At 33.5% G+C, this 12,513-nt stretch overlaps 1 protein-coding gene across 1 annotated transcript in view; it reads left to right on the top strand.

Annotated features, from left to right (window-relative positions):
• The window catches only part of RASA1 (RAS p21 protein activator 1), a 111,421-nt gene that overhangs the window by 75,937 nt on the left and 22,971 nt on the right, over window positions 1–12,513 (top strand). The window contains exons 10-12 of the mRNA XM_024563613.3: window positions 551–671; window positions 1,580–1,736; window positions 10,835–10,922. Coding sequence (XP_024419381.1) covers window positions 551–671; window positions 1,580–1,736; window positions 10,835–10,922 — 366 coding nt within the window. The remainder of the gene's footprint in view (window positions 1–550; window positions 672–1,579; window positions 1,737–10,834; window positions 10,923–12,513) is intronic.

Genomic DNA, 12,513 nt, shown 5'->3' with positions numbered 1-12,513 from the left:
GTAGACATCATAACATATTGTTAGGCTACTGTAAGGGTTACTTGAACACAAGTGCTGTGATAACCTCAACAGTTAATCTAACTGAGATGGCTAATGGGCAGGTAGCAGATACAGTGTGGATCCCTGGAAAAAGGGATGATTCATATCCCATGGATTTCATTATGATACTCAGAATGGTGTGCAATTTATGACGTATGAATTGTTTTATTTCTGAAGTTTTCCATTAAATATTTCTGGGCAGTGATTGACTACTGGTAACTGAAACCATAGAAGGCAAAACCAGAGATAAAAGGGGACTACTGTCTTCTTGAAAATAGCTAATTAGGTATTAGTGTTCTTGAGAAATGGTAAGGAAACCATTTTGAGACTTTCTTTGAAAAGCAAATGATCTCTTAATATATTTGTTAAATTGCTATAGATTTTAGTACTTAAAACATTTTCTTAATGTCTAGATAAACACATAATCTGGTTTTTAATTTGTAGTTGAATAGATTTTACTTAATTTCCATCAATAATTCATGAAACAATTTTAATGCTTTTAAAAACTCAGGAACAAGAACAAGTACTCAATGATACAGTGGATGGCAAGGAAATATATAATACAATTCGTCGAAAACCAAAAGATGCCTTTTATAAAAATATTGTTAAAAAAGGTTATCTTCTAAAAAAGGGTAAGTGTAAACTTTTAAGTCTATAAAGATTCAACTTTAGTGTTTTATCATTTACAATAGAAGCACTGTAAATATTGAGAATTAAACTTATCATTGAGATATGTATTTAATAAGTTTGACCTGAATTACTAGTAATTGGCCCTTATTTAGAGCTTTTATCTAAAGAGCCTTCAGAATCTTGTCTAGGTATATTAAGTTTACATTTCCAATCACAGTTTTAGGAAAAAAGCTTATATACTTCCAACAATGTCTTTAAATCCTAAGGTCAGTTCCAGTACTAGGTATTTGATTCTTTGCCTCCTCCCTACCCCATACCCTGACACCCACCCCAATTCTTTTTTACAAAGAGAAACTTCTTATGGCACCTGGCAAATTTATGGTGTTGATGTTTTTATTTTATAGGTTTGCCTCAATTTGACATTAAGAAATGTTAGGCAGTTGGAAGGGCATATGAGTAGTGGGAGAGTTTTTTTTTTTTTTTCTTATGACTGAAAAAGAATTACTACTAAATAAGAATCTTAAAGAGTTTATCATCGTGAAATTTTTAAAGGTATAGTTTAGGTACTTTTGTCATTTACTTTGATTCATTAAAAAACAAGTGATATATAATAGTCATTTTTTTACAAATAAATTACAAACATTTTTTCATTTTATAAGGATTAGTATATTGTTTAAGCTTTGAAATAAAAATTGAAATATATTTAATTTTTAATAGTTTAGTCTTCATTGTATTTTTCATTACCATTTATCCTCCTTTGTACCCTCTTCCACCTCCATCTACCCACCATCCCCTGCAGTCACCACATTGAAATATATTTGTTTTCAACAATGATAATTTTTATGATTTTAATATATATGAATTCACAATTCATCATTTGGCTAAGGGAAAACTTTTCTTTTTTTAACAGGCAAAGGAAAACGGTGGAAAAATTTATATTTTATCTTAGAGGGCAGTGATGCCCAACTTATTTATTTTGAGAGTGAAAAACGAGCTACAAAACCAAAAGGATTAATAGATCTCAGTGTGTGTTCTGTCTATGTTGTTCATGATAGTCTCTTTGGCAGGTAAGAAAATACTTCTTTTGTAATTGTTTTATTAATAAAATAGTGGGTCTGTTCAGATCATTTCACATCATAGCAAACCAATTTTGAGAGCCCTAAAATGATCTAAAAATGGCAGATTTACTTTCCAGGGTAATTTCTGTCTTTCTTACTTATCCTTACTACCGGTACTTCAGATTAACCTGTGCATAAAATACTACTCCACTGTATTACAGAGAAATCTTTGGAATGGCATTTCCTGTAGTAAGACTTGATCTCTGTATATAGCATGTTTCCTCCCTGTCCCTACCACCAATCTTTAAAGTGACTTACTTGGAGTCTTACCATTTCCCCCCCTATTTTATCACATTTTCTGTTAACTTAGTGCATCTGACAGTACTAGGTGTAGTCAGTTGTACTGTTCCCTTGATAGGCATGTTCCTGAGCAACATTGCTGAAACAATTATAGAAACAGAGCTCTGGCCAAGATGGAGACGTAGGTAGATATGCTTTATTTCCTCGTGCAACCAAAAGAAGGACAACAATTTAAAAACAAAAATCAACCACATCTGCCAGAAAATCGAACTCTATGGAAGTCCGACAACCAAGGAGTTAAAGAAGAAACATTCATGCAGACTGGTATGAGGGGCAGAGACAGGCAGCTGGGTGGGACACATGGACACATGGCAAAGTGGCAGACCAGGCAGGCAAGGCTGTGGCTGGCAGACCAGCAGTCCCACAAGCACGTGCAGATAAGCCTGGAGGAATGACTAGGGAGCATGAAAGACTCTGCAACCCAGGGTTCCAGCATGGAAAACTAAAGCCTCAGAACCACTGACTTGTAAAAACCTGTGGAGGTTGGAGCGTCAGCAGAAACTCCCAGCCTCACAGGAGAGTTCATTGGAGAGACCCACAGGGTCCTAGAATGTAAGCAAGCCCACTTACCCTGGAATCAGCCTCTGAAAGGGCACAATCCGCTTGTGGGTAGTGGGGGAAGTGACTGAAAGCCAGATGAGAGCTAAGCAAGCTGAAAGTTCCCTCCTGAATCTCCCCCACATAGAGCACCACAATGCAGCAAAGTGGGTTGCCCCTCCCCAGCAAATACCTAAGGCTCCACCTCTTACAACATAACAGGTGCCCAGACAAAGAAATATGACCCAAATGAAAGAACAGATCAAAACTCTGGAAAAAGAACTAAGCAATGAGAAGATAGCCAACCTATCAGATACAGAGTTCAAAACACTGGTAATCAGGATGCTCACAGAAGTGAGTATGGACACAAAATAGAGGAACAAGTGAAGGCTATGCAAAGTGAAATAAAGAAAAATAAAGAGGGAACCAACAGTGAAGGAAAGGAAACCAGGACTCAAATCAACAATTTGAAGAAGAAGGAAGAAATAAAGATTCAACCAGAACAGAATGAAGAAACAATTCAAAAAAAATGAGAGGCTTATGGACCTCTCGAACAACTTTAAATGTTCCAACATCCAAATCATAGGGGTGCCAGAAGGAAAAGAGGAAGAGCAAGAAATTGAAAACTTACTTGAACAAATAATGAAGGAAAACTTCCCCAATCTGGCCAAGGAAATAGACTTTTAGGAAGTCCAGGAAGCTCAGAGAGTCCCAAACAAGTTGGACCCAAGGAGGAACACACCAAGGCACATCATAATTACATTACCCAAGATTAAAGATAAAGAGAAAATCTTAAAAGCAGCAAGAGAAATATAGTTACCTACAAAGGAATTCTCATAATACTATCAGCAGATTTCTGAAAAGAAATCTTGCAGATAAGAAGAGGCTGGAAAGAAGTATTCAAGGTTATGAAAGGCAAGGACAGATATCCAAGATTACTGTATCCAGCAAAGCTATCATTTAGAATGGAAGGGAAGATAAAGTGCTTCCCAGATAAGGTCAAGTTAAAGGAGTTCATCGTCACCAAGCCCCTATTATATGAAATGTTAAAGGAACTTATTTAAGAAAAAGAAGATCAAAAACTATGAACAATAAAATGACAATAAACTCAAAACTATCAACAACCTAAAAAACAAAAACGAACTAAGCAAACAACTAGAACAGGAACAGATCATAGAAATGGAGATCACATGGAGGGTTATCAGTGGGGAGGGGGAGGGGAAAGAAGGGGGGAAAAGGTACAGGTATTAAGAAGTGTAATTGGTAGGTAGAAAATAGAGGAAGGTTAAGAATAATATAGGAAATGGATAAGCCAAAGAACTTACTTGTACAACCCATGGACGTGAACTAAGGGGGGGAATGCTGGAGGAGGGGGTGCAGGGCGAAGGGGAATAAAGGGGAGAAAAAATGGGACAACTGTAATAGTATAATCAATAAAATATACTTAAAAAAAGAATTATAAAAATTGTTTCAGTAGGAAAGATAGTATTTCAGATTTTCTATTAAAACATTTTTCTTCCTTTAATTTCCAGAGTTTTAAAACTATGTAAAATGTGTGCACTAAAGGTAAATCCTGAACATCTCAAGGCAAATCCGGCTCTTGATTATTCTAGTTTTTTGCTTTTGTACAATTGCCTTTTTTTTTACCTTCTACCATCAGTATTATCAATAATCCATTCCAGAGTCTTTCTAGGTATATTTACCATTTTTATTACCTATTGTTATGATTACTAAATCACAAAGCAGTTAAATATTTTTAACAACTTGTTTTTCTGATGTTAGATGGCATTTCTCGTAGGCAAATCTACTTTTATCCTAATTAAATTGATAAAACTACATGAGAAATATCTGTAGAGCTACAACCTTTCACTTTCAGATTGTGTTTTGGAGATCATGTTCATTTTATTTGTGATTTTAATAGTCAGTTTTTAAAAAAAATTTAAAATAGGTGTCTGCAGTGCTAGATAGTTTTCCTACAGCAGGTTTTATTGGAGTCTTAGCTTGTGTTTATATTGTGAATCACTAAAAGTGGAATATAATATGATGTATTTCATTAATTCGTTTAACTTTGACATCCTCTTTTTTTTTTTTCTGAACACTTCCTAATATTTCATAAAAATAGTTCCAAAAAAAATAAAAACAGGAAAAAAACCAGTTTTTATAAGATCTGTCTCCTTTTCAGCTTTCTGTTTTGCCTTCCTTTGTGTATGCTGGATTCTTTCTCACAGACCACCTTCCTTCATGGAACCAAGGTAGCAAATAATACCAGAGAAAGAGGGTGAACATTTCTTCCAGACCTATTGAAAATCCTAAAGATTCACTATTGAGCCACCCCTGACAGTTTCTAGTCTTGGGTTACCTAAGAGAGCAAAATGGGATTACCTTCATAAAGTGAAACCATTCAGTGCCCAGTCCTGCTACTGGAGATCATCCCCTTGCCTCCCCCAAGGAGTGAGGATGTGGTTTACCCTGTGGGGTGTGTGAAGTGGATGTTGGGGAGACAGTCGTACTGTTCACTCCATAGTTTATTTGTGCTGTCAACAGCTGCAATAGGGAAGAGATTTTCAGGACTAGCTTATTGAGATGAGTAATATGATGGTGGTTAAAGCAGAGTCTTGGGGGATGAGTATGAAATCATTTAGGTATGGCATAGCTTCCCAACCAGTATGCCATGAGTAAGTTACAGTTGTTTTTAAAATATCGGTGGTTGTGAAAGTTGTCATAATAAAAATATTACAATATTACAACATTTGATATTATGTGACTTCCTCTATAAACTGTTCTAATTCATTGTTTCATTGGGGCAAAAGAATTGGTATATAACACTTGTAGACAGAAAGCTCTCTGTAGTGGCTATACTTCAGTATTTCCCTCTGATTTGTTATATCACTCAGATACTCTGAATATTACTTTATTCACTGTTTTTAGTTGATCATCAGTGAAGTTAGCTTTTTGTGTTCGTGTGTAAAATTTAGTTTCATTTTGTTTTACATTTTTTCTATTAACACAGAAATTAAAATTGTTTTTATTACTGTAAAATATTTAATGGATTTCTTGGCAGGGGAAGTAACTAATTTATATATTTTCTCATTCTTACATTATGGTCAGCTTTAATGTACAGATAATAGTTTCCCACCATAAAGGCAATTTGGTGATTAAAACTGACAAGTCATTAAATTAAAAAAATAGAAACAGTTTTAATTTTAAAAAGTCAACCCATTAATCAGGCTACTTAATAAGAAATGTGTTGAATTTAGAGAACTAAATCCAGTAAATCTTCTCTTCTTCAGACTAAATATTGCATAAAAGTTACTGAATTCATCTCTGGTGCTGGCACCATACCAGTAAAGAACTGTGAACTCCAAATAAAGTTTCTCCTCTTTTCCCCTCCCTCTCTCCAACCCCTTCCTCATAGACCTGTTCCTGCAGTATCAGGTTATACTTGGGAAGCTCATTAGGAGATCGTGCAATTGAAGCTAAAGCCAAAAAATGCTTCATAGTATTGGAGAGATGCTTGTTTTATCAGTCTGCATGGGAAACTGCCATCTCTATGTTTGAAGCCAAAAAGCAAAAGAAATAGAAGATATAACACTTTGAAACAGTACAGACAAATCTCCATTCTTGAACAGTGTGGTTCTCAACCCAGTTATTCATGGAAAATATGTCTCAGTTGTCTAACAAAACTTTGGGTCTCCATTCTCTGTCCAACAGCCCTTTCATGCTGATACCTGTAGGATCAGTCACGCGTCTCTCAGGTGACTAAGGAGATTTAGTTTTCAAACAAATCATTTCTTGAATGCTTTTCCGTAACGAATTCAGTTTAAGAACTGAGTTTCCACTGTATTAGATTGTGTTCAGATAGGATTATCAGTAAGTGACTTGGTGAATCAAAATGTACAGAGATTACATTTTTAGTACAGATTATAATGAAGCTACAGACTATAGAGAAATACTTGGCAGTAAATTATGGGTCATTCAGAGAAACCAGAAAGATATTATGGAAATAGTATTTAAGTTTATGATTGATGATGAGGCTTCATGATAGGAACATTTAAAAAGTTTTGCATCAAAAATTCATTCTGGAAAACAGGCAATACAGACATGTTCTTATATGCAGTAGTTCCACATGAAATAAAATTTTTACATGGAGACTAACAAAATCCGAGCTGCTTTAGCTGCATGTTTTCATAGGAGGAACTAGGATCAGAATAATACTGTCCTATTTGATACCAAAATATGTAAGCTGTCCAAAGTTTATGATCTAGAAGAAAAACTAAACTTTTTGATGAAAGATTCTCATTTTGCAGATTTATTGAAGAATGGGTAAACTTCCTCAAAGTTATAATTACAGCATAAAAAGATACTACTGTGTTCTGACAGTTTTTGGATTCAAAGCAGAAAATCAACTTTGAAAAAGTGAGGTTGAGCATGATTAACTGGTAATACTTATAACTTGAATAACATGAATCTTAAAGAATTATTAAGACCAATAAAGTAACAACTGTATAAGTTTGAGGAAAAGGTTGATAATGATTTTGACATACTTTATATGAACTAATGCACTTGAATTGAAAACCTGTTTTTACTATCAAAAGAAAGGTAACATTATACTAGCCAATTTAAAAAAAGAACTCCTAGAGTTAAAGGAATACCAGATCTTTTCAGTGCAATTTAAAAAGACTGAATTATTTGTATTCTGGTTAATAATATCAAGAAGGGAGTTTTTGTTAGATAGTGAAAAAGCAGTAAATACACACTTACCATTTGCTGCCAGGTCATCATCGCTTGCTTTTATTGTGCAGTTTCTTGTTGAAGGTGACCCAAGAATTTGAAGACATTTGAAAAAGTCTAGTTCATGACTATTGGTGTTTAATAATACCAAGTCTAAACTTAAGATGAAAAATTTGTATCCATGAGAAGTAACACAATTCTCTTATTTTTTAAAAATGACTTTTTCCCCCCGAAGTATGCCAGTTTACCATCAACTGTATTTTTGTGTGCCTTACTGTAAAATTGTTGGGAAGTACCAAGAAAGACTGAATGTCAAGGAAAACAGCACCCAGACATATTTCAGAAAAGGGAAAAGACACCTCTACCAGATAGGGCTAGTGAAAAAATAGGTTAATACCAAATTATGTATCATAAGATGCAAATGCCATAGCACAAAAGGGGAAATTGTGGATAAATGCTGTTATCTTTTTCTTTATTGTGTTATCAAATATATGCCACTGAGCATTTCTTGCTTTGTATAAGCATAGAAGGCAGTATTGACTTACCTTCATCATTTAAGTGATGTCTAATGTGAGGTTAAAGGCAGCCCTCTGCAATAGATGTGCAAGGTAAGCATGCTCAGCCTGTTGTGGAGAAACATTGGACAGCACTGCTCGTTTGGCTGTTTTCCTGTCCGCTTTAATTGCACAGCTGTACAAATTTTTCAGATTATTTTCAATTTCAAGACATCTCTTAGCACTTTTCTTTCTTTTTAAAAGATTTTATTTATTTTTAGAGAGAGGGGAAGGGAGGGAGAAATGAAGGTGAGAAGCATCGATGTGAGAGGAACATCAATTGGTTGCCTTTCATACGTGCCCCGACCAGGGAGCAAACCCACAACACAGGCATGTGCCCTGATTGAGAATGGAACCAGAGGCCTTGTGCTTTGAAGGATGACACCCAACCCACTGAGCCACGTCAGGGTGCCCTTGATATGAAGCTTCTGACTCTTGATGCTGTTTTACTTTATTTTTAAATCTGAATTTCACTGGTTAACAAAATTACATAGAATTTAAGTATACAATTTTAAGATATATCATTTGTATATTTTGTGTTCCCCAACCAAAGTCAAGTCTCCTTTTGTCACCATTTATCCCCTCTTTACCCTCTTTTACTTAATAACCATTTCCGAGGCATAAGTTAAGACACTTCAGAGATAGAGTTATTGTAATGAAATGTATTTGGGAATTTTTACACCTTTATCATTTCACTGTTACAGTATTTACTGTTTTATCTTCATTGAGGATTTTTTTTTTGATGGGTATTAAAATTTTAGATTAGCAGTTATTTCAACATTTTAAAGATTGTTTTCTGCCTTACATTTTCTCTGTCACTCTAATTGTTTCTCTTAGAGATAGTGTTTCTTCTGTTTTTCTATGTTCAAGGGACTGTCTTTTATCTTTCTTTGCATGCTTTGAGTTTTTTTCCTTATCTTAGATTTTCAGCAGTTAAACCAAAATGTGCCTACTGTAACTTTCTTTTAAAACGTACCCTAATCTTTGTAGAGCTTCTTCAACCTCAGACCTGATGTTTTTTGTCAGTTTTGGAGAATTCTCAGTTGGTAGCTCTTTAAACAGTTCTGCCACATTCTCTTTTGTGTTTTGGAATTTGTGTTAACACTTTATACCTTTTTACTATGTCCATATGTCTATTATGTAGTTTTCTATGTTTCTTATCATTTCTTTACCTTGGGCTGGATTTTGTTCTGACTTTTAGTTCATTAATCTATTCTTTTGAAGTGTAATACATTTATTGAAATATTTTATTTAGTATATTTTTTAATTTAGAATTTCCATTTAATTCTTCTTTTATAGATCCAGTTCCTGGGAAAATTCTTTATTTTGTTATCTTTTTTTTTTTCTAAAATTTTAATTGCAGTATTTGAAGGTCATATCTAACCTCAGTATCTGATTAGCTCTTTCTCCTTTGTCAGTATTTTCTTTTGGCTTTTAGTCATTTGATCCTGATTCCTGTAATGTCTACTTATGTTTGACCACAGTGTACACAAACAGTGGACATTATGTATGCAAAACTGTAGAAGCTATGGATAATGTTACTGCTTCCAGAAAGGACTGTTGTTCTGCTAGAAATTTATAGTAGGGGTAGTTCATCTTGATTCCCTTAGGGTCACGCAGAGATGTTGGTGAAGGCTGTTTCTGGTTTGCCCTTATTCTGAAGGCATAGCTCTGCAGGGGACTCAACTGAAAGCCTTCTCTTCTAATGCTGAATGTGCTGGTTAGCTTTTTAGTATCTTACCTGCTACTTTCTGCTTAGCATCTCGGCTTCTCAGCTTCTTGCCCCACACAGTATAGACATGGGCACACACCTTGAAAGGAAAAACTGGAGAATGTCAGGCTCTCCTCAAATGATGTTGGCCTCTCAAGTCTTAGCTGCTTTGATTGTTCTCCAGTGTTTTCAAACATTTGCTTTTTGTTTTGTTGTGTTTATATTTTATCCAACTAGGAGTTTCGTCTGATTCAAGCCATTCTCAGAAGAATGTTTTAGTTTACATTTTTCAGTATTTTATGGCATTCTCAAAGCACGAAAAGATGGTTCTTTTATCTTTAATAAATAGTACGTTTGTATGTGTTCTGGGTATTTTGCTGTAGCCTCCTAACACTAAAGTATAAGATATAATCTTCGGATAAAGCAAGAAATAGAAGTAATATTTATTGACTTTCAAAAACATGAATCCCTTACTAAACATTTTCAAGTCTAGTTAGAAAGCTCACCTCTTCAAAACAAAGACAAACTATTTGATATTGTACTTATATGTTAAATGAATTTACAGCACAGTGCATACTATGGAAGGACAAGAACCAATACGTACTGTATGCCACTGTGAGGTCATTTAATCCTCAGAATAAGTTATGCATGAGTAGGTGATGTTTCCATTTTAACAGATGAGGAAAACTGTCATTTGTAAAATATTTGGAAATACATAAAATTATAAAGAAGAAAATTGAAATCAGTCACTATGTATTGAGAGACAACCACTAAGAACACTTTTTGGTCTAAGAACATGTCTATAGTCTTTTTCAAGTGTATATATATGTATATTTTGTCATCCTGAAGCAATGAATTGAAGCAATATTTTATGTGCTCTAAAAAGTGTTTGGATTAGCTATGGGAAATTCTGCTTCAATTTTGTTATAACTTTTATTTGTAATGTCTTCGAATTAATTTACATGTAGTGTAAAGTTTTTAAATTTTGAAAGATTAATACAATTTTAATAATGCAGACCAAAAAGTTTTTAAAAATATATGCAGCTGACATTTTCTTTTTAGTAATAGTCTGGTACAATGGAATATTTCTCTAAATTAAGAATTATGTTAATTTTATATAACATATAATAATATATTGTGATTTTTTAAAAGTGGTATAAGTGTTTAATAGTTTTTGTTGAGCTTCCTAATAACTTTTTTATTTGTATTTAAAGGCCAAACTGTTTTCAGATAGTAGTCCAGCACTTTAGTGAAGAACATTACATTTTTTACTTTGCAGGAGAAACTCCAGAACAAGCAGAGGTAAGTTAATTATTTCTTCAGTGTAAACATTTGGCCCTTATTTTATTTTTTAAGTTTATTTTTCAGTTACAGTTGACATACAATATTAAATGAATTCAGGAGTAATTAGATATTTATATACCTATGCATGTGTTTTCTTTAACTAGACTAATGTAGTATTGTGTTTAAGATAAAGTGATAACAAGAATGTGTTAAATGCAATCATCTTAAGGAATGAGAAATTTCATGTGTAAAACTTTTTTTTTTTTAAAGAAATGCAGAAAAACACAGTGAAGGGTTATTAGGAATGAAAACTTCATTTTAAATTGATCTTTAATACTCTATGATGTTGAGTCCAACTGAGAATACTCATTTAAAATCCTCTTTGTAGAAAGGTTATAGATGTTCTCAGTACAATTAAAAGGTAAGCCAGTTAGTCGTGCTACCAAGCGTTGTTACTCTTCGCTGGTTAAACTCCGTATCTAAAAATAGAAGTTCAGTCATCAGAAAGAAAACTATTTTAGGAATTTTCTGTTTTTTTTCTAAGTTTAAATAATGTCTGCTTTTGGCACTAGCCATCGGTCTATGTGCAGTGCCCTTCTAAAACCCTTCATTAAATTTCAGGGAATGCTGCAAAGAAGCAATGTTTTAAAAAGATCTTTAAAAATATTTTGATTTCTTTGAACTGTGATATTTCTTGGTGTTTGGTGGTATTTTTTAGAAATATGGCTATATTTCTGCATGTTATCTAAAGAAGGAAATTGAAGGTGGTTTAAAAGGTCAAAGACAGTGACTTTGTTTGGAAAGAGAAGATAATTTGCCAACCCTGGATATGAAGCAGATGCTCTTAAAACTGCGGATCCTGTCATAATTTATAAAAATATCTGACTAATAAATTATAAAAATATCTTTTGGCAATGAATAGCTGTGTTTTAGTGTTTTATGGGTCATAAGTGAGTGTCATATTTCAAATATTTGCAAAGTATCTCAAATACTCATTAGTCCACAACACATATAAAAAAACATTTTATATGTATATGTACCTAATTTTTAGATTAAAAAGTAGGGTTCAAAACATTTGCTAACTTAGACATTTTTTAAATGTTAGAGAAATTGAGTTAGGAAGGAAATTTAAACTTTAATATCCTGCCTTCTAGTTATTTTACCATGTTCCCTTTTTCTAAATAAAGAAGTGTTACACACCTTGATGATATTTCAGTATGTTTGTGCAGCCTCACTCAGCTGTACAAATAGAAAATTTTTATTGTATTTATATATACTCCTTCTATATTCTTTGTTTCCAAATACTCCTTAAAGTCCAAAAAATACCACTGGTATTTCCAATTTTTATTACTTTGGTGGTTTATGAGATCTCTGGTTACTCAATTCTATTTCTAATTGATTTGGTTGTAATTTGCTCTACTGTAAAGATGTCCTGCAAAAACTGACACAGTTCAGATTCATTGACATAGCCCAGAAATTAAAGACATAATTCGAATAAACAGTGGTATAGAGCTTTCTAGAAAATGTAATGCCAAAGTGAAATATTTAGATTTATTTTTGATAATTTTAAAGATTTTCTCTGTTTTCTCTAGAGCACTAGATGCTCAAA

This window comes from Desmodus rotundus, chromosome 1 (assembly GCF_022682495.2).
Source record: "Desmodus rotundus isolate HL8 chromosome 1, HLdesRot8A.1, whole genome shotgun sequence".
NCBI classification, from domain to species: Eukaryota; Metazoa; Chordata; class Mammalia; order Chiroptera; family Phyllostomidae; genus Desmodus; species Desmodus rotundus.
The sequence above is the reverse complement of the archived record's forward strand: the minus strand, read 5'-3'. Positions and strand labels throughout refer to the sequence as shown.